This window comes from Pelobates fuscus, chromosome 2 (genome assembly GCF_036172605.1).
Source record: "Pelobates fuscus isolate aPelFus1 chromosome 2, aPelFus1.pri, whole genome shotgun sequence".
In the NCBI taxonomy this organism is placed as follows: Eukaryota; Metazoa; Chordata; class Amphibia; order Anura; family Pelobatidae; genus Pelobates; species Pelobates fuscus.
In genome coordinates this window covers 251,035,445-251,062,252 of record NC_086318.1, presented here as the reverse complement: position 1 = coordinate 251,062,252, position 26,808 = coordinate 251,035,445, and the positions used below count along the sequence as shown (strand labels likewise).

The window sequence follows — 26,808 nt, the reverse complement described above, 5'->3', positions numbered from 1 at the left end:
AGAGTGTGTGTTTGTGTAGTGTGTATAGTGAATGCAGAGTGTGTGTTTGTGTAGTGTGTATAGTGAATGCAGTGTGTTTGTGTAGTGTGTATAGTGAATGCAGAGTGTGTGTTTGTGTAGTGTGTATAGTGAATGCAGTGTGTGTAGTGTGGGTAAAGTGAATGCAGTGTGTGTAGTGTGGGTAAAGTGAAGGCAGTGTGTGTGTGTTTGTGTAGTGTGTGTACGTAATGCCGTGTGTGTGTTTGTGTAGTGTGTGTATATAATGCAGTGTGTGTGTTTGTGTAGTGTGTGTACGTAATGCAGTGTGTGTGTGTAGTGTGTATGTATGTAATGCAGTGTGTATGTGTGTTTGTGTAGTGTGTATGTGTGTTTGTGTAGTGTGTATGTATGTAATGCAGTGTGTATGTGTGTTTGTGTAGTGTGTATGTATGTAATGCAGTGTGTATGTGTAGTGTGTATGTATGTAATGCAGTGTGTATGTGTAGTGTGTATGTATGTAATGCAGTGTGTATGTGTGTTTGTGTAGTGTGTATGTATGTAATGCAGTGTGTATGTGTGTTTGTGTAGTGTGTATGTATGTAATGCAGTGTGTGTGTGTTTGTGTAGTGATGTAATTTGTGTAAAATTGGGGGGGGGGGATTTTTTATGTTAATGATTATTATTTTTTAATATTTAAATTGTGGGGTTTTTTTTCTTTTAGTCCCCCCCTCCCTGCTTCTTACCAGGGAGGGGGGATATAGTATTCCCTGGTGGTCCGGTGGCTTGTTAAGTCCTGGGGGGGCCGTCAGCAAGCGCTGACTTACCTTGCCAGCAGCTCCCCTGTGTAAATCTCGCGGCCCTTAGTGCCGTGCGGAGCGTTGCCATGGTAACCCGTGGCAATGCTCTGCGGCCGCGGGTCTCGCGAGATTTAGACAGGGGAGCTGCAGGAGCTGCTGGCAAGGTAAGTCAGCGCTTGCTGCCGGCCCCTCCAGGACCGCCGGGCTTAATGAGCCTGGCGGTCCTAGGAGATATTATCGGCAATATCGGTAGCAATATTGGCCGATACCGATATTGCCGAAAATACCGAATATCGGCCGATTATATCGGTAAAACCGATAATCGGTCGATCCCTAGTTGCAAACAAATGGGCATATTGTGAAAACTACAACGACTATGGCTTAGCCGTGGACATGTTTAGTGGCAGCTATATATAAGATTTGTGTAGGTGGGCTTGAAAATAAGGGAGTGGGGGCAGTTTAGAAATTATTTCCTGATTTTTCAGCTTTTGCCAGCTCCCACTCTAGCTTTGCCATTCATTCCTATGGGACAAATTTCGCCACAAGAACGACGATATTCCGAGAACCATTCGCCGAAACGTTCCACAAAGTAATAGCAATCTGATCGGGAACAATCTGCACGTTTTGGTATATTTTTGTCTATGTAGTGTAAAAACTGTGGGTGGAGTTAGGGTGGCAAATTTGGCTATAATAATAATAATAATAATAACTAGAAAAGCTACAATTTCTGGGGAAATTGTGTGAAGTGTTCTTGCCTCCACCAGTAGTCTACAACTGGAGTGGGCGGAGTAACTGTTATTATTTATTTATATAGCACATTAAATTGCAACGTTGTTGCCCAAAGTGCTTCACAGTTACATTAAAACATACAGTTATAAAAACATTAGCAGTTGCAAAAGGCCCTGTCTATGACATCACTTGCTGCTGCAGCCTTGCACAGGTCAGAGTATTTTTGCGGTTGCCATCTTCAAACGGTCGTATTTTAAAAACTATACATCCTACAGCGAAGAGCTTTATATTGTGAGAATCACAAGACCCAGACCTACATTTTGATGCATAGTTTGTCTCTGAAATATTAAAAATGAATGTCAATGGACAGTGTGAGTTGCAAATAGGGATCGACCGATATTGATTTTTTAGAGCAGATACCGATACCGATAATCTGTGAACTTTCAGGCCGATAGCCGATAACTCGCCGATATTCTGTACATTTACCATTTTGAAAAATAAACTATTTCTAACGGTAAATGCACAAAATATACATGCCTTATGTATAGTATGTCTCTGAGATATTAACAATGAGGGCACAGTCGCAGTTTAGAAATTGCCCTTCAAATGTGAGCTTTGCAGAGTGGAGTTTCAATGAATGTCAATGGACTGCGTGAGTTGCAAACAAATAGTCATATTGTGAAAACGATCAGGACTATGGCTTAGCTGTGGACATTTTTAGTGGCAGCAGGGATAGCTGAACGTTTTGATATAAGATTTGTGTAGGTGAGCCTGAAAATGAGGGAGTGGTGGCAGTTTAGAAATCATGTCCTGATTTTTCAGCTTTTGCCAGCTCCCACTCTAGCTTTGCCATTCATTCCTATGGGACAAATTTCGCCACAAGAACGACGATATTCCGTGAACCATTCGCCGAAACGTTCCACAAAGTAATAGCAATCTGATCGGGAACAATCTGCACGTTTTGGTATATTTTTGTCTATGTAGGGTAAAAACTGTGGGAGGAATTAGGTGGCAAATCTGGCTATAATAAGAATAATAATATATATGTGAGATAACATTAAGTGGTCTTGCTATGCAAGAACACTTAATAATAATAATAATATATATGTGAGATAACAGTAAGTGGTCTTGCTATGCAAGAACACTTAATAATATATATGTGAGATAACAATAAGTGGTCTTGCTATGCAAGAACACTTAATTAATAATGTAATCAAACCAAAACCACTGAAATTTGTCCAAACAAGGGTGCAATATTACTAGTCACTGCATATTGGTTTAGTAAACATCCCGGGTATGAAAAATTTTGAAAACCTGGGACTGCACAAAGTCTGATGTCACAATAAGGACAATGGAACCTGGTTTCTTTTCCACTGTCATCTCACTTCGAGCAACAAACCACGCACATCCTTGTCGGTGCTGACTTTTTCTCGGTTGGTGGTATGTAGTCCATGAAGTGACGACCAGTCAGGCATTCCGGGTTGACAACGCCAACAGCACAACGTTCAGCTCTATACACAGCCATTGGTGGTGTTTGGCCAGTATGGGATTATGGCCAGTACCATTGCCTTTTCTGTCTTCACCTTTTGCAAAACTCTTGGAATTAGGCTCACCGGGGGAAATATGTATGCAAGTCTGAAGTCTCACTTGATTGACAGCCCATCCGGTACCAGAGGCATAGCTGCCTTGAAGAGGGAGGCAAATGCTTGCACCTTTGCGTTTGACCGTCTCGCTATAAGATCTATGACAGGTAGACTGAATATTTTCACCAGCTGATAAAAAAAATGATCGGATTTAGAGACCACTCGTTCTGGGACCATCTCAATCTGCTCAGGTCATCTGCAATAATGTTATCTTTTCCTCTTATATGAGTAGCGGATAGGTCTTCGAGATGACTTTGAGCCCAGGACATAATTAGTGTGCAAAGGGAGTGCAACTTTCTTATCCTTGTACCCCCCTGTTTATTCAGGTAAGCAACAGTTGCCTGGTTGTCTGACTGAATTGTCACTGCTTTCCCCACAATAAGAGGCCTGAACTGATTAAGAGTACACAAAACGGTTATCAACTCCTTGTAATTTGAGGATTCCCTTTTTTCTTCTGCAAACTTCGTTCCTTGCCTGAAATTACACTGCAGGTGTGCTCCCCAACCTGTATTTAAAGCGTCTGTGGTGATTGTGACCCATTCTTTTGGTCGAAATTGCAGAAATTGCTGACATGAATTTGGTCCTTTTCCACCAATTCAGTTGCCTTTTTACAGGATCTGAAATATTTATCAAGGTATTCAAGTCTTTCTTTCTTTGACTACTTGGTAAGAATTTCCCATTGTAAAAGCCTTGATTCTCCTCTGGCCCATATTACAGCTAGGATAGTGGAAGTGAGGTGTTCAAACACCTGCATAGCTTTTCTTACAGAGCATTTTGGTTCTCTCTGAAGTTCTTTTATCAGCTTCTTTATACTTCTTTTCGCCGCAGTAAGGTGTATAGCAAGAGAGTCTGCCTTGATTAAGAAACTGAACTGACCTTGTAGGATGCAGATGAGATTTTTCTAGGTTTATTACCCAACCATGTTCTTCTAGGATTTTGAGGGTGTAAGCCACATCAGTATCTAAAGCATCTCTTGACTTTGCTGTAATGAACCAGTTGTCCAAGTATGGAATAACTATGAATCCTTGTTCCCTTAAGAACACGGTGGCGTTAGAACCTTTAGAACCTTTGGAAATATCCTGTGTGCTGAGGCAAGACCGAATGGAAGGGCATTGAATTGATGAACCTGGAAACCCTTTCTTATGGCAAACCGCGGGTACTTTCCTGAGCCTACGTCCATGGGTACGTGTAGGTAGGCATCTTTCAAATCCAATGTTGCCACAAAATCTCCTGTATGAGTGACACAATGGTTTCCATTCTTAAATGCTGATACGGAATATAATTGTTTATCTCTAATTCCAAAATGGGGTGAAAGGATATATCTGGTTTTGGTAGCAGGAACAACCGATAGACACCCTGATATAGCTGGGCTCTTGGAACTATTCCGATAACACCGTTCTTTAAAAGAGTAAGCTTAGCGGAGAAGAGGAGAGTTTTTTTTTTGTTTTTTTTAGCTTTGAACGGTAGGAGGAGATAAGGAAACCTGGTCTTGATGCATCTAAGAACTTTATTTTGTATCCTTGTGCAACCAGATTCAAAATCCATGGATTTGCAGTGGTCTCTCTTTATCTGTGAGCAAATTTTGTATCCGTACGCCCACTCGTACGGTGTCAGAATCTTTTCGCTGTCAGTTTTGATGTCTTTATGTGTGTCAAACCTTGGATCTTTTCTTTTCTTTGTTGAAACCTGTGTTTCTCTTGATACCCCCTTCGGTTCTTGTCCTGTAAGTTTTGTATCTGGGCTTCCAGGTATATGTCCTGTCCTGAGGAAGAGCTTTTTTGGTTTCCAAAATCTGTCGGATTAACCAAATAATTTCTTCCTCTCCAAAGGAAGTTCATAAAGTGCTGACTTTGAGACTGTGTCAGTCGTCCATGCTTTAAGCCATAGTGTCATGCGGGCCACCGATATCGAGCCCATGACACAAGCAGAAAGTTTAATCACTTCTGTGATAACATCTAGCAGCTATTCATTGGATAAACTTAAATTGTGTAACAGATGAGAAAGATCTTTGTCTTGGTGTTTACCCAGGCTATCTTGCAAACCTTGAATCCAATAATACTGAGCTTTAGCCACTGAAGCTCCTGCCAATGCTCCTTCAACCTGAAAACCTGCTGCTTGATATGCTCGTCTGCTGGATGTTTCCACTCTTATCCATTGGGTCTTTAAGTCCAGAAACTTCTCCAATCGGTATAGTAGTCTTTTTCGACAACTGAGCACCCTGTACATCAACGACTGGTAAGTCTTCCCACTTGTCTTATCCTTGCAGTTTAAAAATGCTCTTGAAATGCCTGGAAATAAATGCCTTTTTTTCAGGGGTTTTCCACTCCCCGTACATAAGCTCCAGAATCTGCTGTTGAACTGGTAGGGCTTTTCTGCTTGCTTTTTCTGATACCTCTTCAGAAAAGGTAAAATTAACTTCCTTTTTCTTAGTTCTTCGTGTGGAAAACCTACTTCCGTGATAGAAGAATCGCTGGAAGTGTCCGAATAGGAAGACATAGAACATTTGCCCGAGGACAGCTCTAATCTAAAAGATCTCTTCCGCTTTTGCCTCTGTTTAGCTGTTGCTTTAACGGGTGTTGTAACATTTGACTTAGCAGAATCTTTTAATGACTCAAATGTTGGGGCCAGATTGTCTTGAATCCAAAATAAAAATGACTTCATGCCCTATTGCTTGGACTTCTCCAGCGTTAAAGACGAACACTGATTGCAGATTTTTCTTTTTGTACTATCTGGTAGTGGTGTGGCACATTGACTACAACTCAGAGGTTTTGATTTACAATTAGTTTTTTAGGCATTGGAGCAGTCGCTTTGTCTTTATCCATAATATCTGGAGAGCCAGGACTAGACTTATTAGCAATATATAAAGACAATACAAGACGGTTTCAAAATTAAGCCAAATAAAGTGAACATAGAGATTTTAAAGATTAGAGACTTATAAAACCTCATCTCTAAAACACCTGGTCCGTGTGGGGGTGGGCTGGTGACACGGGTGACACGGGTGACACAGGAGATACTTCCTGGCTAGCATCCATGTTGACAGTAGGATCTGCACAGCTTAAATAAGCACAGTTTTTAAAATTTAGTGCCACTTTCTGGGAATTCCAACCGCACATTTGTAGTAGCGCAGTCAGAATTCTGGTGGAACGCATCACCTCCCGGGCGTGCGTTCCACCACTGTGCGCATGCGTCTCGCTCGGGCAGTGATTTGCCGCCGCTAGAGACCTCCTACTTGCTTTGCCGTTGAACTCACTCAGCATAAAGCAAGCTACACATACCTGCTCCGTAACACTGCAGGATGCAGGCAGGCCACTCAGCTCTCCACCCGGGAGGCTATCAGGCCAGATTCCCCTGGCAACAACCCATTCTTCTGATGGAACAAGAAAGAGAACTGAGGGTCCATGGCAGGTTGGGGTCATACCTGTTGGGGGAGGAACTTTTTATGTTAATTTTAATTTCCGATGCTTGTTCCACGGAAGAGTACATCCCTATTGTACTGCCACAATAGGTCAGGAAAATGTATCTCTGTTAAAAAAAAAAAACTGCTTCTGAGACTTGCATGCAGGGGAAGTTTCATTTCTCAAGAACTATAATGTTACAATTTGCAATGGATTAAGAAAGAGTCCCAATGACGAATTGGGAATTTGTGTTACTGTCCCTGTAGATATAGTATGCGAGTCCTGTTTGTTTTAATTTTGCATCAGAGATATATATATATATATATATATATATATATATATATAGATATATAGATAGATATAGAGCTATAGATATAGAGATATAGATATATAGATATAGATAGATAGAGATATACATAGATATAGAGATATAGAGATATAGATAGATACACACATACACACACCATATATACTCGAGTATAAGTAGAGTTTTTCGGCACATTTTTTGTGCTGAAAAACCCCAACTCGACTTACACTCGAGTCAATGTCTGTATTATGGCAATTTACATTGCCATAATACAGACAAGGGGCTGTGGGGGCTGGCAGAGAACTCTTACCTTTCCTGCAGCTCCTTCCTCCTCCGCGCTGGTCCGGTCAGCTCCCCTTTCAGCTACCACTGTAAGTCTTGCGAGAGCCGCGGGGTCAGAGCGTTGCCACGGGTTACCGTGTCAACGCTCCGTGCGGCCGCGAGACTTACACTGTGAGCTGACCGGACCGGCGCGGAGGAGGGGGGAGCTGACGGAAAGGTAAGTATGAGCTTCCTGCCAGCCCCCTCCTACACAGTGCCCATCCACTGGACCACCAGGGAGTGAGAGCCCCCCTCCCTGCCATGTATCAAGCAGGGAGGGGGGACGAAAAAAAACTATAAATAATAAAATATTTTAAAAATAATAATAAAATAAAAAATATTAATATAACAAAAAAATTAATAATAATAATAAAAAAAATAATAATAAAAATGCCCACCACCCACCAAGGCTCTGCAACACATTCACAAACACACACTGCACTCATACACACACACTGCATTCATTATATACACAAACTGTAAATAAATATTCAATTAATATAATTTTTTTGGGGATCTAAATTTATTTAGAAAATTACCAGTAGCTGCTGCATTTCCCACCCTAGTCTTATACTCGAGTCAATACGTTTTCCCAGTTTTTTGGGGTAAAATTAGGGGCCTCGGCTTATATTCGGGTCGGCTTATACTCTAGTATATACGGTATATTTATATATATAAAAATAAAAAGACTAAATACACAAACTTTATAAAAAAGCAATGAACTTACCAAAAAATCATCTTCAGGCAGAGCAGAGATGAATGCTGGCTCAATGGCTTGGAGATAATCAAATCCTTGGGTGGCCCATCTGAAAGAAGAGTGGTATACTTATCTACTTACTCTGTGTAGTATTTTCCCATATTACATTTCGGTGTTCAGATTCTATAACTTCAAACCATATCCTTTAGAATTATGTTTAATAGAAAATACTTCCTCTTTCACCTTTTCCCCTCAATGCATTATAACTTTTCTATAAGGCTCTTTGCCCAATATTACATGATAATTATAAAACCAAATTTAGCTAAACGATTTGTAGGTGTCTTAATACGTCGACAATTTTGTCCAGGCATCTTAGTGTTTGTCAGCCCGTTCAATACTGCACTAATGCACGACGGTGCACTGGCGGAACAGGGTTCGCTGAGGTCTCAAGTGCAACCAGGCTCTCTGTGTTCCGCTTTCCATTGGTGGCTCAAGTGCTGTCTGGCTTGCCACCTTAGGCCCCCCCGAGGCCCACAATAGAGACAAAGAGGGAGCTCTAATCTCCCTGCTCTTCTGTGATGCCAGAATGTGACATCACTAAAGGAAAGCGAGGGAGAAGAGCAAGAAGAGCTTGAAGATTACAGGATCAAAGCAGCCACACTGGACCCCAGGGAAAAGATCCACTCCAGCTCTCCCAAAGGTAGGGAGGCTGGGCCGATGTAAATTAAAGTAAATAATAATTTAGGAGTGTGTGAGAGAATGTGTGTGTGTCCAATCAGTAAGTGTGTTAGTATTGGTACTTTAATTCTAAAAACACAAGGCAATGTTCATCGCCACATGCGGAAAAAAAAATGATACAGTGCATAAAACATTTGGTGTGTCACATCAGAATATATTCATTATCTTCATAAGTTAGATGCCCATGACGTTTGGTTCTAGTTTTGTTTATGTGTAAATTGTAACTATTTAGGGGACTGTACCCCCTGCGATCGCATGGGAAAGATGTTTTTTCTCACCTTTTTTCCCAACGCTAGTCTAGGCTCGCCTCCATGGCTGAGTTCAATCTTGATGATCTAAGTCAATCCAATGTTTTACCATAGGAAGAGATTACGCATTCGCGGCAAAACACTGCGTCAATCAGCATCTTCGCATAGAGATACACATAGCCAATGTATCTCTATAAGAATTGTTCAGGGTCCTGCTCTCGGATGCACCTATAGTGGCCTTCTGTGTGACTGCAGTTACTATGCAGTAATGCAAACACTGCCATTTTGCTGAAAAGGCAGTGTTTACATTGAAAAGTCTGCAGGGATAGGCTATAGACATCAGAAAAAATACGATAAGCTGTAGTAGTTCTGGTGACTATAGTGTCCCTTTAAGATCTGTTATTTTTGTTGTTGAAAAAGCTTTGTTAAAGCTTGTCTTCTAACTATTTTAGCTGGCTAATACATGCAAAGCAAATTTGTCAAGCCCTGACTAAACATTAAATCAATAAAGGCCAGATTGTCTTACTCAATACCAGAATTGTTACCCGGACATAAATTTGAATTGACCATCTATGATACGACACAATGTAGTATATGCATAACTTATCCTATCAAGACAAAAAAAAACACAACCTGATCCATAGAAGAAAAGTGCATCATAATTAACCCTCATCTGTCTTACTAAAACAAATTAATATGAGCCACGGCAAAAGATACCTAAGCACCAAGACGTCAGGTGGTTACCACTAGGCTGTATCCTGGGCTTTAACCCTTGTTAAAAGAAATCACTATGGGGGTATGAGTCCAGAATATGGAGTACTTCCTTTAATAGTTAATCAAAAGTTCCTCTAGAAAAACAATAGTCTTTGTTGCTATATGGACACACGAATGTAAAAAAATAAATAAAAAAATAATAGACCAATAATTACCCCTTAATAAAGGAAACAGAAAGCAGAAAAGAAGACTACATTAAAAAACGCTTCGAATAGTATTTAATACCAAAGTAAAGAAAATCTACGTAAAGGTATACATAGTTTCACAATTTGGCTTTATTTTGGTAATAATGCCAAAAGAAACATTGTTATCACGTAAAATAGTACCAATTAAAAAAAAATAATAATAAATAAAATATTGATACTTGAGGAAATACACACAGATGCCAATTGTAATAAATGAGCAAACCTAGGTACTAGCCTAATATGGTAAATTTCCTTAAAGATATAGTGTCTAGATCTCTCATATGGTAAATTAAATTCTCTAGATCAGGGGTTCCCAAATAAAGGATCACTATAGTGTCAGGAAAACAAACTTGTCTTCCTGACACTATATAATCCTTAGGGTACCCCCCACCCTCAGAGCCCCTTTCAGCCACTTACCTTTATCCAGCGCCGGTGACCTCTCCTCCCCCTCCGACGTCAGCTCCCAACTGGAGACGAATGCGCAAGTGCAGCAAGAGCCTTGCACGCATTAAAAACGCCCATAGGAAAACATGTCCTATGGACATTCTGCGTGCTCAATGCAATTTTCGCATTAACCGTCGCAGAAGAGCCTCTAGCGGCTGTCAGGAAGACAGCCACTAGAGGCTGGATTAACCCTGCAATTTAAACATAGCAGTTTCTCTGAAACTTCTAGGTTTACAGCTGCAGGGTTAAAACCTGGGGGACCTCGCACCCAGACCACTTAATTGAGCTGAAGTGGTCTGGGAGACTATAGTGGTCCTTTAAGTTTTCCAGTGGAACCCTATGACATAGTGGATCAACATCATGGAATCACCCCAAAAATGATTGTAGCATAAACCTTTCAGATAAGAGAGCATAAGGTTTTCGCTTTTGGCAAATTTAGTTTTTTTGATATATATATATATATATATATATATATATATATATATATATATATATATATATATATATATACATATATATATATATATATACACACACCGTATATACTCGAGTATAAGCCGACCCGAATATAAGCCGAGGCCCCTAATTTTACCCCAAAAAACTGGGAAAACTTATTGACTCGAGTATAAGACTAGGGTGGGAAATGCAGCGGCTACTTGTAAATTTCTAAATAAAATTAGATCCTAAAAAAATATATTAATTGAATATTTATTTGCAGCGTGTGTGTGTGAGTGCAGCGTGTGTGTGTGAGTGCAGCGTGTGTGTGTGAGTGCAGCGTGTGTGTGTGAGTGCAGCGTGTGTGTGAGTGCAGCGTGTGTGTGAGTGCAGCGTGTGTGTGAGTGCAGCGTGTGTGCGAGTGCAGCGTGTGTGCGAGTGCAGCGTGTGTATGAATGCAGCGTGTGTATGAATGCAGTGTGTGTTGAAGAGCCTTGGTGGGGGGGTGGGCAATTTTATTATTTTTTTTAAAAAATATATTTTAATTTTTTTTTATTTATTATTTCTTATTATTTAATTTAATTAACTTTTTTATTTTATTATTATTCATTTTTTTTTCGTCCCCCCTCCCTGCTTGATTCATGGCAGGGAGGGGGGCTCCTTCCCTGGTGGTCCAGCATTGGCAGTTCAGTGGGGGGAGAAGGGGCTGTCAGAGCTGTACTTACCTTTCCTGCAGCTCTTGTCAGCTCTCTTCTCCTCCTCTGCGCCGTCCGTGCAGCTCTTCTGTCCGCTCCCAGTGTAAATCTCGCGAGAGCCGATTTACACTGGGAGCTGACCGAGGTGCTGAACGGACGGCGCAGAGGAGAAGGGAGCTGACAGGAGCTGCAGGAAAGGTAAGTACAGCTCTGCCAGCCCCAGTCTGTATTATGGCAATGCAAATTGCCATAATACAGACTATTGACTCGAGTATAAGCCGAGTTGGGGTTTTTCAGCACAAAAAATGTGCTGAAAAACTCGGCTTATACTCGAGTATATACGATATATATATATATATATATATATATACACACACTAATTTCTACAGATTGTAGTACTTAGGAGCAGGTGTGCTTCTGTGTGTAGAGTACTTGGGCATAGGTATTATTAAACTAAATTATTTTGAAATTTTATATATGCCCCCAGTGTATTTAGGATTTTTGTCCCTATTATTAGATTTAGTTGCAATAATGATGGATTAAAGGATGTTAAAAATAAAGTACAATGTATTAAGTAAACTTTATTTAGTTTACTTAGGTGGCACACAGATTATGATAATGTCTATTCACTTACAGATTCTTTTGGGATAAAGGTGTGTCTATCCACTTACGGATTCTGTTGGGATATTACTGAACAATGATAAGTAATTATGTGGGTGGGTAGGGAATAGGAGGGTAATATGGCAAATCTTTTAAAAAAAATGTATTCGCTGCCAGCTCCTGGTCCACCCAATGGCCGTCATCGTATTTAAATTAACTAAAGAGAGTTCTACTTACAATTAAATTACTCACTCTTCACAGAAGTGCTTCTTTTTCTGGCACTATAGGTCCCTACCGTGCCCCTCTCCCTCGCGCCCCTTGGGTTCAGCCACTTACCTGAATCCAGCAGCAATGTCCCATGGCCCATGCTTCTCCCCTGCCGTCAGGAGAGGTGGGGGTGGGGAGACCTAATGCGCATGTGCGGCAATGCACGCTTCAGACCGCCCAATAGGAAAGCATTATTCAATCCTTTTCTATGGAGAAAATCTGACGCTGGAGGTATGTGAGGATGTCCAGCGTCAGATAGCACACCAAAAGTCTATTTGGATTCCTGGAAGTCCTCTAGTGGCTGTCTGATAGACAGCCACTGAGGGCTGACTTAGAGCTGCAATGTAAACATTACAGTTCTCTGGAACTGCAGTGTTTTACATTGCAGCACTGCAAAAGTGCAAAAGGGACACAGCACCCAAACCACTTCAATAAGCTTAAGTGGTCTGGGTGCCTACGGTGTCCCTTTAAATAAGGAAGCTCAATGATATATGACATGATTAGTAGTAGTATGCACATCAACATTATCCGCTGCTCCAACATCAAGAGATGCTTGCACAAAACTAATACATGGGCTCTACTTAAAGGATAACTGTAACCTTAAAAATATTTTTTAATATAATAAAAAACTTTTGAAATGAAAATGAGAAGAGCTCATTCCTACCTTTTAGTATATCACAGGATCCTTCAGTAATTTTGAATAAATTGAATACGTTTTAAATATAACATTTGTCCATAAAATAAAATACTTATTTTAACAAGATTACCTTGGTCTTGTACCACGTCCGCTTTCACATTTCGTGAGAACATAATTCATCCATTTTTTAGCAAAGCTTATGTACCGGTCACCAATTTTCTGTCTGAACTCCCCAGACATCAGACGTACTACTTCTTTATGATACTAAAAGACATGGAATTATTTTTGAGTGTATTAAGTGTAACTATGTCTTCATCAGCACAGAAAAAGAGTAACGTAAAAAACCCACAGACACCCTCCAAAAATATAACCTACACCTTTTCATGTCATTGATAAAATGTCACTATAAGGGGGCGGGGCCTGACCGCCACGCTGACCGGTAGCAGGCCACAGAGGCTCCCGATAAACCTGGTCCACTATGGTTAAAACTATAAGCAAAAACGCAAACTGAGTGACCTGAAGCTTTGTTAAGCATCCGGGCAGAAGCTGGAGCCACCGCGGACCCCGAGATCGGGAGTGCCGGAACCCCCCGCGGGCGATACGGGACTTCGGGGTCTGCGGCCTATGAGGGTGGAGAGCGGGACGGACGGCCGCCGTCCTGTTTGCGAACCTGGCCGCCACGCGACAGCCTTGTAATGCACCTCACAGGCCTCGCCCCCCCCCCCCCCCCCCCCTCCCGGTCCCCACCGGGGGGAATCCTCACCCTACAAAGCCCAGCATCGGACCTACCTGAAGGTGCGCACCACAAGCCAGGCCTCTAAAATGGCGGCGCCGCGATCAGCACTACACCACGCAAGCCTTCAGGCGAAAACAACCCACTGAGCATCACCCTCATTGAATAAGCCCGCATGGGACAATGCCTTCCGACTACATGGAGAACGGGATGGGGCAGGAGACGGAGGACAGCTTCGGCGAACGGAGCCCACAGAAGCACCACTCACCTGGTATCCCTGAGGCTGGGCCTGGGAAAAATGCCGACTGAAACGACTAGTGGCACCAACGGAAAATCTAAGCCGACACCAAGGCAATAGAGCCCATCGGCTGCCCTCCCCACTCGCATATGCCACTGACCAACGAGCGGCTCGCCCACACCATGAGACTCTCATGCACAGACCTCCATACCTCATCACTCAACGAAGATGGCTGACCCCAGCCTTGGACTTGCCAACCACCCAGTGCCCCCCTATGTTGCACCACAGCACTCTGGGGACAGGGACATACATGTGGACAGGTCTACCACCGGTGGTTTTACTTTTAATTTTAATTTTTTTTTTTTTACTTTTCCATTTTTGACAATAAACATGCTTGCTATTGCACGCTACATTGTTACGCCATGCTACTTAAGCTATCCTCTAGCTGATGGGTAATGCCAGGAGCTTTGTTCTCCTTAAATAAGCGCAAAATGTTCCACTTACCCTGCATAATTGTTTAGCTCTAACTAGTATTACGTCAGAGGCATATCAGCTGCATGCATATTAGCTTACAATATGAAGAAAAGTGCAGCGCATGATATAGTAGCAAGCAGGATATAATCTGTTTATATAATCACCATGTTTATAATATCTTTTGTCTATGCGACTTAACGCGTGCTCCTTATATAGGAACTAGCATTTACATATACTCTTTAGCCCATCTTAAACAGCGATACTTAATCTGTGTTACTTTAATCTAGACCAGCTGTTAGTACATGAAACGCAGACATCTCACCTATGCACGGTCAAGACTAAGAGCGCTGTTGTACTTAGCGTAGTTTAACTAGTTTAAAACCTTTTATCGAAAAGATCTACAGCGACATAAACGGATATAGATGCAAGCGCTTATACTTAAACCTATGTGTGACAATGTTTGCAATATAAGTACCTCTGGTTTAATAGTAGGCCTCATATTTTGACTCAACCTTTCCGGCTTTAACATACCATTATTATAAAAATGTGCTGTCCAATTGCATGCCATGTCAAACTGTCTGTCTCCAACTAGCTTGCAAATGCTATTGTGGCACTGCAAGACAAATGTTAACTGTCTATCCATGCACAAGAAAAATAAAGAATAAAAAAAAAAAAAAAAAAAAAATGTCACTATAAAGTAAATGTAGACAAATAGGTTTGGTACAGTTTATTTTGGTCATTTAAGCCAGAGTACCAAATGTAATTAATTCGCCTGGCTCTTTCAGTCAAAGTCATCTAGGTTGGAATAAAAAAAGAAAAACACTTTAGACACAACATGGTAATAATGCCTAAATCCTAGACTGGTAGGGGGTACTTAAGGACTAGGTTGGGAACCCATGTGTTAGGAGATACTGGCTTATTTCAACTTAATACACACAGAGGTTTGCATATTTATACCTTACTAAAGCACACAAAGCAGTATAAGTGTATAAATATAAATACATTTTATACAGTCATTACAAGAATTCCATAAGAATCTGGATGTAAAAGGACCACTCCTTACATAGCTTTCTAATGCATTGCCACAATGGAAAGCCAGTGATGCTCTCAGGTGCTCAGCATCATGCATTACAAGGAATAAATAAATAGAACTTTTTTTGCTCTAGAAAACAATAATCCACTTGGAGTAGCCCTATTTGACATATTTAAAAATATTAAAGGACCACTATAGTGTCAGGAAAACAAATTCATTTTCCTGGCACTATAGGGTCTTTAGTTTCCCCCACCCTCAGGGTCCCACTGCTGCTGGGCTCAAGGGGGCTGAAGGGGTTAAACACTTGCCTCTTGAACTCTCCTCCTGCTCCAGATGTCAGCGCTGAATGCGCATGCGCAACGAGATCACCGCTCGCATTCAGACAGCCCATAGGAAAGCATGTCTCAATGCTTTCCTATCCACATCAGCGTCTCCTCACTGTGATTTTCAAAGTGAGAAGCGCAGAAGTGCCTCTAGCGGCTGTCAGTGAGACAGTCACTAGAGGCTGGATTAACCCTAGTGCTATGTTTACAGCTGCAGGGTTAACACTAGAGTGACCTGGCAACCAGACCACTTCATTAAGCTGGAGTGGTCTGGGTGCCTATAGTGGTCCTTTAATACAAAGGTGGAGCTCTAAATTGATCGTGCTACTAAATAGCACTAAAAACTGAAAAAAGTGCCTCTGTTTCAATAAAGTACTAAAAGTAGTATCAGACAAGGTGCAACACAAACAGAAAAACTATTATGTAAGTGTTCAAACATTTAAAGTGCATTCAATAAAGTAAAATTTTTAATTACGTGTACAATAAACTTACATCACACTTAGATCACAAGGTCTTGTACTGTAGAAATACCATATAAATCCTAGTCTATAACCATGTATTCTAGGTTAACTTATTCACAAATAGTACCTTAGGAGAGGAAAAAAAAAAAAAAAAAAAAAAGAAACTAGGGATGCACCAAAACTTCGGCCGAAAAAGGGTAAAATCTGCCTAAAATGACATCCCCCTCTTCCCCCACGTGCGGTACATTAAACAGGTAAAATAAATAAATAAATAAATAAAAAGGGGGGAAAGTGCATTTATCTACATAATGAAAGCCTTGAAGAGTCAACACAACTCTGAGTAACTATTGCTGTAATATTTCCTATGTGGTGGGAACGGAATGCAGAAGAAGGTGTTACATGCAGTCTGTCATTCTTTAACACTCAATACTCCCAACCTCTGGAGTACCGGAGTTCAGTTACCTCAACTCACCTCTTCCAGCTCGGGGCTGTGCGGTTTCCCACCATTATAGTAGAAAACAGTGGATTGGATTCCCAGACAGAGCTCCCTGCCCCAGACACTGTTGTCTTAATCAAGCACAAGTGAGAAAAGTAACAAAACTAAGCACAGTGAAATAAAGGCAGGGGAGCAGTGGAACACATCTGTCTGGGCAAGGCAGAGAATGGCAATTATGCAGACGAGTTGAGTGGAAGCCAGGATGCTTGCCTTGCTGCTGGCCTGCCAAGATAACAGTATAAACTGTACATTCCTACACAGCACGCATATTAAACACACCCCAGCTATTTCTCCATACATTCTCATAGGTTTTGGCCGAGGAAGCTCCAAGCTTTATCTACAGCTGTGCCGGATAGTCAACTCACCCCTTATTAAACTCTGCCATGCATAGCCAATCCTGGCTGGGTACACAACGCCCAGGTGCTCTGAGTAGAGGCGCATTGCAGTGGTAGGCTCTGCCCCGCTTACTAAGCCCCACCTTTTGATTTAAGCTCCGCCTCCTGCCTGAAGGCCCTCAGAGCTCCTGGAAGGCTGGCTGGGCTGGAAGGTGAGCACACACAGGGAAGGGTGGAAGATGGGCTACATAAGGGCACAGGAGGGGAAGGGGCTAAAGATGGCACAGGAGGGGGGTTACATAGGGGAAGGGGAAGAGGCTAAACATGGCACAGGATGGAGTTACATAAGGGCACAGGAGAAGGGGTTACATAAGGGCACAGGAAGGGAGAGTGCAAAGAGGGCAAAGGAAGGGGAGGGGCCAAAAGAAGAGCACAGGTAAGGGAGGGGGCTACAGAGGGCGCAGGTAAGGGGGGGGCTACAGGACAGAAGGGGGCTACAGAGGGCACATGAGAGGAGGGGCTAAAGAGGACACAGGAGGGAAGGGGGGCTAAAGAGGACACAGGAGGGAAGGGGGGGGCTAAAGAGGACACAGGAGGGAAGGGGGGGGCTAAAAAGGACACAGGAGGGAAGGGGGGGCTAAAGAGGACACAGGAGGGAAGGGGGGGCTAAAGAGGACACAGGAGGGAAGGGGGGGCTAAAGAGGACACAGGAGGGAAGGGGGGGCTAAAGAGGACACAGGAGGGAAGGGGGGGCTAAAGAGGACACAGGAGGGAAGGGGGGGCTAAAGAGGACACAGGAGGGAAGGGGGGGGCTGTAACGGACCGTTTTGCTCAAAAGGGGATAAAACCCAGTTTAGGCGATAATCCCCTTTTCCATAGACCAGCAGCCACTGTAAGCACCAATTTCCCGAACTCCCAAACTGCACGGATTCACCAACTCTCGAACAGCAAACACACGAACCCTGGAAGCAGCCGAACAGGAAAAGCAATATGAACAGCTTACACTCCTGGCAGTCGGCATACAGTCAAATTCCCCCCAAGAATGAGACAACACTTCAGCTTCAGGGTTAAGCAGGAACTCATTTACTCAGGGCTACCTGCCCAGTATTTATGCAGGTCTCCCACCTGGTGGACACTCCCCTAGGGGACCAAATGGAAGACTGTAACAAAGGACAAACATAAACCAATTACAGACACACAGCAGTAAACATTCCCACAATGCATCCTGGTTTCCTCCCTTCTGCCCTGGAGATAATTGGAGAAGTAATCCCATTATCTCCCAGGCCAGAGACCCGACTCCATTACACATGTGGGAACCTAAATACAGTATTATGCTTTAAAATGTATAACGTTACTTTTAATACATTAAACACAGACATGTAACATATCCCCAGATAGCTCAGGTCTGGGTGCACATTATTAGGTGAATGGCACCCAGACCACACGAATACAGTTTAATCGCCATGGAGCCAAAGTCTTAAATCACACGAATAGGCTCCATGGCATAGCTATCTGGGTTACCACAGTTCACATAGAAATACCGAATTCCGGTGTTCGGTTAACCTTGTACGATTAGGACCCAGGCGACGGACGGCTCAGCGGTGTTCGTGCAATTAAGTGTCCGTTTACAGTTCCATAGTTTGAGCGCTGAACACCGCTGGCCGTTCGGGAGTTAAAATGGCCGCTGCCACGTGTTCGGCAAACGAACAAGGGCCACCCAGCGTTTGTCAATTAAGCTGCGGTTAACCGCAGCTTCTGGGCGGTCAATTGATGGCACACTCCATCTTCTAGGTGGTCCCTCGTACGGTAGTTGGTTCGGTAGATAAAATCTACCGAACACCCTGGCAGAAAGCACGAATAAACCTTTCGGCAGGGGAAATAAACCTTTTTCAAGTCTGGTCCATAGTCCAAAGGAAGCAGGCGAGCAACCAGACTTCTCCAGTTCACAGTGGCGCAGTTGGTTTCGCCACAGGGGCTAAAGAGGGCACACGAGGGAAGGATGGGCTAAAGAGGGCACACGAGGGAAGGATGGGCTAAAGAGGGCACACGAGGGAAGGATGGGCTAAAGAGGGCACACGAGGGAAGGATGGGCTAAAGAGGGCACACGAGGGAAGGATGGGCTAAAGAGGGCACACGAGGGAAGGATGGGCTAAAGAGGGCACACGAGGGAAGGATGGGCTAAAGAGGGCACACGAGGAAAGGATGGGCTAAAGAGGGCACACGAGGAAAGGATGGGCTAAAGAGGGCACACGAGGGAAGGATGGGCTAAAGAGGGCACACGAGGGAAGGATGGGCTAAAGAGGGCACACGAGGAAAGGATGGGCTAAAGAGGGCACACGAGGAAAGGATGGGCTAAAGAGGGCACACGAGGAAAGGATGGGCTAAAGAGGGCACACGAGGAAAGGATGGGCTAAAGAGGGCACACGAGGAAAGGATGGGCTAAAGAGGGCACACGAGGAAAGGATGGGCTAAAGAGGGCACACGAGGAAAGGATGGGCTAAAGAGGGCACACGAGGAAAGGATGGGCTAAAGAGTGCACACGAGGAAAGGATGGGCTAAAGAGTGCACACGAGGAAAGGGGGGCTAAAGAGACACAGAGGGGAGACAGACACACACACAAAGGGGCTGGGGGGCACATAGACACACACAAAGGGGCTGGGGGGCACATAGACACACACACAAAGGGGCTGGGGGGCACATAGACACACACACAAAGGGGCCGGGGGGCACAGACACACACAAAGGGGCCGGGGGGCACAGACACACACAGAGAGGCTGGGGGGCACATAGACACACACACACACACAGAGGGGCTGGGGGGCACAGACACACACACACACAGAGGGGCTGGGGGGCACAGACACACACACAGAGGGGCTGGGGGGCACAGACACACACACAGAGGGGCTGGGGGGCACAGACACACACACAGAGGGGCTGGGGGGCACAGACACACACACAGAGGGGCTGGGGGGCACAGACACACACACAGAGGGGCTGGGGGGCACAGACACACACACACAGAGGGGCTGGGGGGCGGGGGCACAGACACACACAGAGGGGCTGGGGGGCACAGACACACACAGAGGGGCTGGGGGGCACAGGCACACACACACAGAGGGGCTGGGGGGCACAGGCACACACACACAGAGGGGCTGGGGGGCACAGGCACACACACACAGAGGGGCTGGGGGGCACAGGCACACACACACAGAGGGGCTGGGGGGCACAGACACACAGGGGGGCTGGGGGGCACAGACACACAGGGGGGCTGGGGGGCACAGACACACAGGGGGCTGGGGGGCACAGACACACAGGGGGGCTGGGGGGCACAGACACACAGGGGGGCTGGGGGGCACAGACACACAGGGGGGCTGGGGGGCACAGACACACAGGGGGGCTGGGGGGCACAGACACACAGGGGGGCTGGGGGGCACAGACACACAGGGGGGCTGGGGGGCACAGACACACAGGGGGGCTGGGGGGGACAAAGAGGAACATAGAAGCACTTGGAAGAGGGCGGGGCAAAGAGACACAGGAGCAGGGGAAGGGGAAAAAGACATACAAAGGAGTTAGTGGAGAAACCGATGTACAAATTGGCTGGGGGGGACAAAGAGGCAAACAGAATGGCTGCAGGGATGAACAGACACACAGAAGGGCTAAGGGGTGAGAAAAACACAGAAGGGAGGGGAATAAAATTGACACATAAAGGGATTGGTGGTAGAAATAGATGCCTGCTAATCTAAAAAGAGGCCAGCCAGCCACAGCAACCAGCTGGCCAAAGCATCTTGCCAGTCACAGCAGCCTGCCATCAACAGTAATTAAGGTGAGAAAAGACAGCTTGAGCAGGGTATCACAGAGCTTTGTTTTATCACTATATTGTGAATAGGGGCCAGCATTTTAGAGAAAACCCTCCCCAGGGCCCATTAGACTCCATTGTAGTCCTAATAGGGACTTGAGGGGACTCTTTAACATAAAGTTTACATATGTATACATTCATTAAACAGTCTAATAATAAAGCTATAGAAAAAAAAAAAAAAACTTTTAAAATCATTTGGGGGAGGGGGAGTCATTTTTGGTTTCGGTTTCTGGCCAAGGGCATCCTGAATTTTCATTTCGGTGCATCCCTTAAAGAAACACACATGCAATAGTTTGTATATTCTTCTTTAACACAGGAAGTGCTCACTCCCATTCTACAGAGCCCAAATGAGAGATTCCTTAAGTGCCTTCATTTTATCAATCCTCTCCTCACTTTAATCAGGATAATATGCCCAAGAGCCAAATAGAGCTGTCTCTCTTTGACAACTGGTTCACTTGGTGCCTACTGAAAGGGCAGCACCTCCCAATCCATTTGTTGTATGGAAAAAGTCACCAATGAGGATCCAAGTTAATAATAATCCAGGCTTTATTTCCAAATATACAATAGAATACAATAGAAGGAGTAGAGCAATATCCTGAAATGCTTTTCACCTAAAAAGTAAAGGTGTCCCCAAGTCAGTATCCTCTTCTATCCATACTGTCTTAAAATACACGTTAAAGGGACACTATAGTCACATTACAGCTTATTGTCTTGTATTCCAATTGTTCTGGTGAGTATAATCAGTCCCTTCATGCATTTTGCAGTAAACAATTTTTTTTTCAAAGAAAAGGCAGTGTTTACATTACCGCCTAGGGATACCTCCACTGGCTACTCCTCAGATAGCTACTAGAGGTGCTTCCTGGGGCAGTGCTGCACAGTATTTCTTTAGCCTCTGCATGGAGACAGTGAACTTTCTCGCAGAGATGCATTGATTAAATGCATCTCTATGAGGAGATACTTATTGGTCAGGGCTGTGTTTAGCATGTGCGGCTGCGCCCCTGATCTGCCTCCTTGACAAGCTCAGCCAATTCAATGCTTTCCTTTGGTAAAGCACTGATTGACTCAGATCACCACTTCTGACAATGTCAACCAAGGAGGCAGATCATGGACAGAGCCAGCAACAGCAGACTGGACTAAAAGGTAACATTTTACTATATTTAGGGGGGCAGGGGAGCTTGATTGTGTTTTTAACACTATATGGTCAGGAATACATGTTTGAGTTCCTGACCCTATAGTGTTCCTTTAATATATCAAAGTCAAATCACTTTATGTGCGTCTCACACCTCGATTTTATATGGACTTTTATTAGTTTGCATACCATGCCCCTTTCCACAGCAGAATTATATACGAATAACTCACGCATGTCTCTTCTAAACTCCGATATGGCTGTGTGTTATATTTCTTTTTACAGTACAACACTGAGAATGGGATACAAGTTTATTGCACACTGTTGAAAACTGCACTTTATTGAATGCACTTTGAGTGTTTGTGTTGATTGCACTTGAAACATATTTGCACAGAAGTCCCTTTATTTGTTTTTAGTGTGCTATTTGGTAGCTTGATTGCTTTAGTGCTCCACCTTACTTTTAGTTTGTATTTATGTGGTTAGTCACATTAGGTGTCTGAGCAGCTGGATAAGATTATGTAGCACTTTATTGTTGTTTATTAAATTTTTTTTAGAAGATTGTTAGTCAAAAAGCACTGTTTTACACTGATTATTTTTGCCCCTTTGGTATGTTTGCACATATGCCAAGTAGTGTCTACAACCTTTTTACTGTAGACACACTAACAGTTTTAAGAGTTCAGTTCTTGGTGAGTAAGCAACCTACACGTTTTTCCCTGTTATGTGGCCAAACCCACTTAAGGGGAAATTCCAGAACTAAAATATTAGGTGGACCAGTCACAACTGACAGATTTATGAATTAGTAAGGCAGACGTTATGTATGTTTATTTGCCACAAAGCCAGCTTTTTTGTTACCACACCCTACTGACTGCATGAGTCCAAATCTGAGCTCATTGTGATAGAATCTTAAACAAACAAAACAAAATTAAGGCCTGCAATGTGAATATGATGATCACAGTTGTAAGTCTCTTTCTAGTAAAAATAATATCTAGATACTTCCCAGTTTATAACCTTACCTCAAAACCAAAGTTGTAACCTTGGATCATTGCTTCTCGGTAGTACTGATGCAAGGTGGCAGACTCTGGCTCATCAACCTCTGGATCAAATTCAGAGGCATACATCTGATCAACCCTGTCAATAGCACTGCTGATCTTAAGGCAAAGTTGCAAAGCATCACTCTGAAATATAACAAAAACACACACACACACACATTTAATGTGTTCTAGAGAAAAAAAATGTACAATTTTCAAACAAGCAACATCACAGTAAAATGGTGTGTGCAGAATTCCAAAAAGACATAACTTAATAAATAAATATGTTCTTTGATCAAAGAAGGGAAACAGGCTACAAACAATGGTATCTAGAATGAGAACCAAACCCATTGACAGACAGTGGCTATCTGGCTTACTGTTCCTGTAACACATTCATATATTTGCCATTGTCAGATATACATATATTAAAATATAGAATCATTGCAGAGATCAATAATTAAATGTAGAATTCAATTTAAAATCTAAAATCATAAATTGTTATCACAATGGTCTTAAATAAATTTCTATGATTTATTGATAACGGTCACCAAAGTATGGTGTAGAATTTAGACAGACAGATGCGCGGATGACATAAGATTCATTTTACCTTGAGCTGGCGTAATGACTCTGCAATTACTGGATGGCTTGATGTCTGTTCAAAGCGGAGAGATAAAGGTCCTTCAATGGAGTGTTGAAAAGTTTTTCTGTGGCTTATAAGATGGGCAGAGTGCATAACCACCAGTAGCATGTTATCAACCTAATGAATAAAATAGAATACATTGAAGTCAATGTAAATCCTGGCAAGAGTTGAAATGCCCACAGAGTTAGTAACTGTATGCCACTGGAATGTGCATAATAGATCTGGATTTCTCCTATGTGACTTATAGACATGTATTCTGCAATGGTGCAACTAAGAAGAAATTATTTGAAATGCTTCCCGATATGTACCATCCTATTTAAAAAACTAAGTGTATTCGCAATTTAGCACATTTCCATAGATTACCCAACTTGGGCATGACATAACAGAGCTCAGCAGCTGAGACCTAAAGACCATACAGATAGGCAAATTGTTATGCCTTTCTGACTTCACATGTTGTTAATGCATCAAGATGAAATTTCACCAGCATTGAGAAAAACAAAAAAAAACAAAGACTAATGCTGTAACACAAAAAATACTAAAGGTTGTAGAAGACCTTTCACAAATGTGTTTTGCAACAGAAAAAACAACATTTAAGCAATATGCATAGCCTACTTATGATGACAAATATTGGAGTTTTCTTCACATACATGCAGAATTGTTTAAAGGGAAACTACCACACAAATTATTGTACTCTGTTAATTTCTGAATGGACACAAGCCCTCAGCTGACGACGCAGGCTACGTGGCATACCAATTTTAGGGTGAAGGGAATTGTGCAATCTTTCCTACAGTACATGCCATTGCCAGGGCAGATAAAAGGTAAATGGTAAGATCTGGACTCTAAATGGCATATTTGCCATTCATGTTGGTTGACAGTAAAACATTTTGATCAACCTCATTTCCAATATTCTTGCTTGTACCACATTTTATTTCTCATGCTTTGTACAAAAAGATCAGATATTCTATTTTATGTAGGTAAAGTCTTTATACTCCTGTAAAGCATTCAAGGCATTACTCTGTTAATTTCCTCAGACCATCACTTCCAAATTCACCCTGCTACTTCTTGTCTTGAATCCCGATTATATCCTTTAGATTGTAAGCTCATGGGCAGTCTATCTAAGCACTTTGTACAAAAGAGTTTAAATTGCTAGATCTTAGCTCACGGGCAGGGCATTCTTTACCTTTAGTATTGGTCTGTGCATATTGTATGTTCTACCCTACTTGAAGGAACATGTTGGCGCTTTATAAATGCCTGTAATAAATAAAAATATTACATACACTGGAATTTCCTAAAAATTTGAGGAGATGCTCAACATCCAGTTATAACCTCACCTACCAAACATTACCTCTATTAATGCCCCTTGTTGGGTTAACTCCATTGCTAGCATGCCAGTGTTAACTAAACCTTCAAATCCTAAATATATTGCCAGTGGAGAAAGCTATAATATTAATGCTATTGTTAATAAACAAGTGTCTTTCTTCTTATAGCATTCACAGCTGAAATCTCACAGTTTTCAAAATGGTGTGAAAGCTTCTATGTAAACGTACAAACATTTACTGATGTGGGAAACATCAGAACCATTAACAGCCATCTCACCTGCATACTTCTTAGGGTATCAGCAGTTTCCACAGAAGGAACTATTTTCACTGTCTGCCCATCCCAGTTGCTCCAGTGGTCATCTACATCCTCATCTCTACCAGAATGTTTGGTCATCAATAGGAAAGCATCATATGCCATATCCTCACAGTCCTTTGAACAGTCTATACCAGCTGCAGCACTTAGTAATTGAAGGATAACAGTCTTCTCTTGACAAACCGTCTCGGGTACAAACACATGGAGGTTTTCCAGGTTTGGCATTAACACCTGAAACATATGCATGCAAATCAGGAAGGCCTTGATGTTTTCATAAAATAGAGAATACTTAAGGAATATTTTAAATAAATGTTTTAATGTGAATTAAAGTACAAAAAACATTAGCTGTTTTAGGCATTAACTATAATTACAGCAAAGGCAGCAGTAAATATAAATACGTACATTTATATACTGAATGGTCATTGAATGTGGTAACTGCCTACTACTTTGGATCTACATGTATCCTGATCTGGGGATTGTATCAATTATGCAAAAGAGTTAGTCATCCATACACTTTAATTGCACCTTTTAAACTGATATTATATATTGCACATTAGCATTCTTTTGAGGTTATCCAAGTTGAACTATTACCCACTTGGTTTTATCGCCATATATCTATTTTTACATATTACAAGGAAAGAGCAGAGAGCCTGTAGCTCCCTCCTTGTAATTCGGTCTTCGTTTTTTCGCTAATTTCATTTCAGGCTTCGTACGTTCTCTGAAAATTTATATTTGTTCATTCGTTTTTCTGACAAATGAATTGCCAAAATTCCTGCCTGAATTTCGGACAACAGCAAATACCAAAGTCTGCAACTGCGCATGCGCAGGAATTTTACAGCACCAGCTTGTGTGGGCAGATGACATGTCCCGCAGGGCATTCATCTGCCAACACTGAGATGGCGGCGCCTAAGACTTAGGTCCGGGCGGGAAATATAAAGGCAAAAAAAAAAAAAAAGAAACTTATCTTAAAGGGACACTATAGTCACCTGAACAACTTTAGCTTAATGAAGCAGTTTTGATGTATAGAACATGCCCCTGCAGCCTCACTGCTCAATCCTCTGCCATTTAGGAGTTAAATCCCTTTGTTTATGAACCCTAGTCACACCTCCCTGCATGTGACTTGCACAGCCTTCCATAAACACTTCCTGTAAAGAGAGCCCTATTTAGTCTTTCTTTATTGCAAGTTCTGTTTAATTAAGATTTTCTTATCCCCTGCTATGTTAATAGCTTGCTAGACCCTGCAAGAGCCTCCTGTATGTGATTAAAGTTCAATTTAGAGAGTGAGATACAATTATTTAAGGTAAATTACATCTGTTTGAAAGTGAAACCAGTTTTTTTCCATGCAGGTTCTGTCTGCATAAACAGAAACAAAGTGATTTAACTCCTAAATGACAGTGAATTGAGCAGTGAAATTGCAGGGGAATGATCTATACACTAAAACCGCTTTATTCAGCTAAAGTAATTTAGGTGACTATAGTGTTCCTTTAATCCAGCATCAGGATCCCTTGGCGCTGGTGACCTCTCTCCTCCCCCTGCTGA

At 42.6% G+C, this 26,808-nt stretch overlaps 1 protein-coding gene across 4 annotated transcripts in view; it reads right to left on the bottom strand.

Moving 5' to 3' along the window:
• The window catches only part of MAP3K4 (mitogen-activated protein kinase kinase kinase 4), a 175,598-nt gene that overhangs the window by 77,462 nt on the left and 71,328 nt on the right, over window positions 1–26,808 (bottom strand). For all 4 annotated transcript variants that reach the window (XM_063443339.1, XM_063443338.1, XM_063443340.1 and 1 more), the window contains exons 9-13: window positions 25,234–25,500; window positions 23,605–23,754; window positions 22,983–23,144; window positions 13,022–13,155; window positions 7,899–7,977 (exon numbers count right to left, since the gene is read on the bottom strand). In XM_063443339.1, coding sequence (XP_063299409.1) covers window positions 7,899–7,977; window positions 13,022–13,155; window positions 22,983–23,144; window positions 23,605–23,754; window positions 25,234–25,500 — 792 coding nt within the window. The remainder of the gene's footprint in view (window positions 1–7,898; window positions 7,978–13,021; window positions 13,156–22,982; window positions 23,145–23,604; window positions 23,755–25,233; window positions 25,501–26,808) is intronic.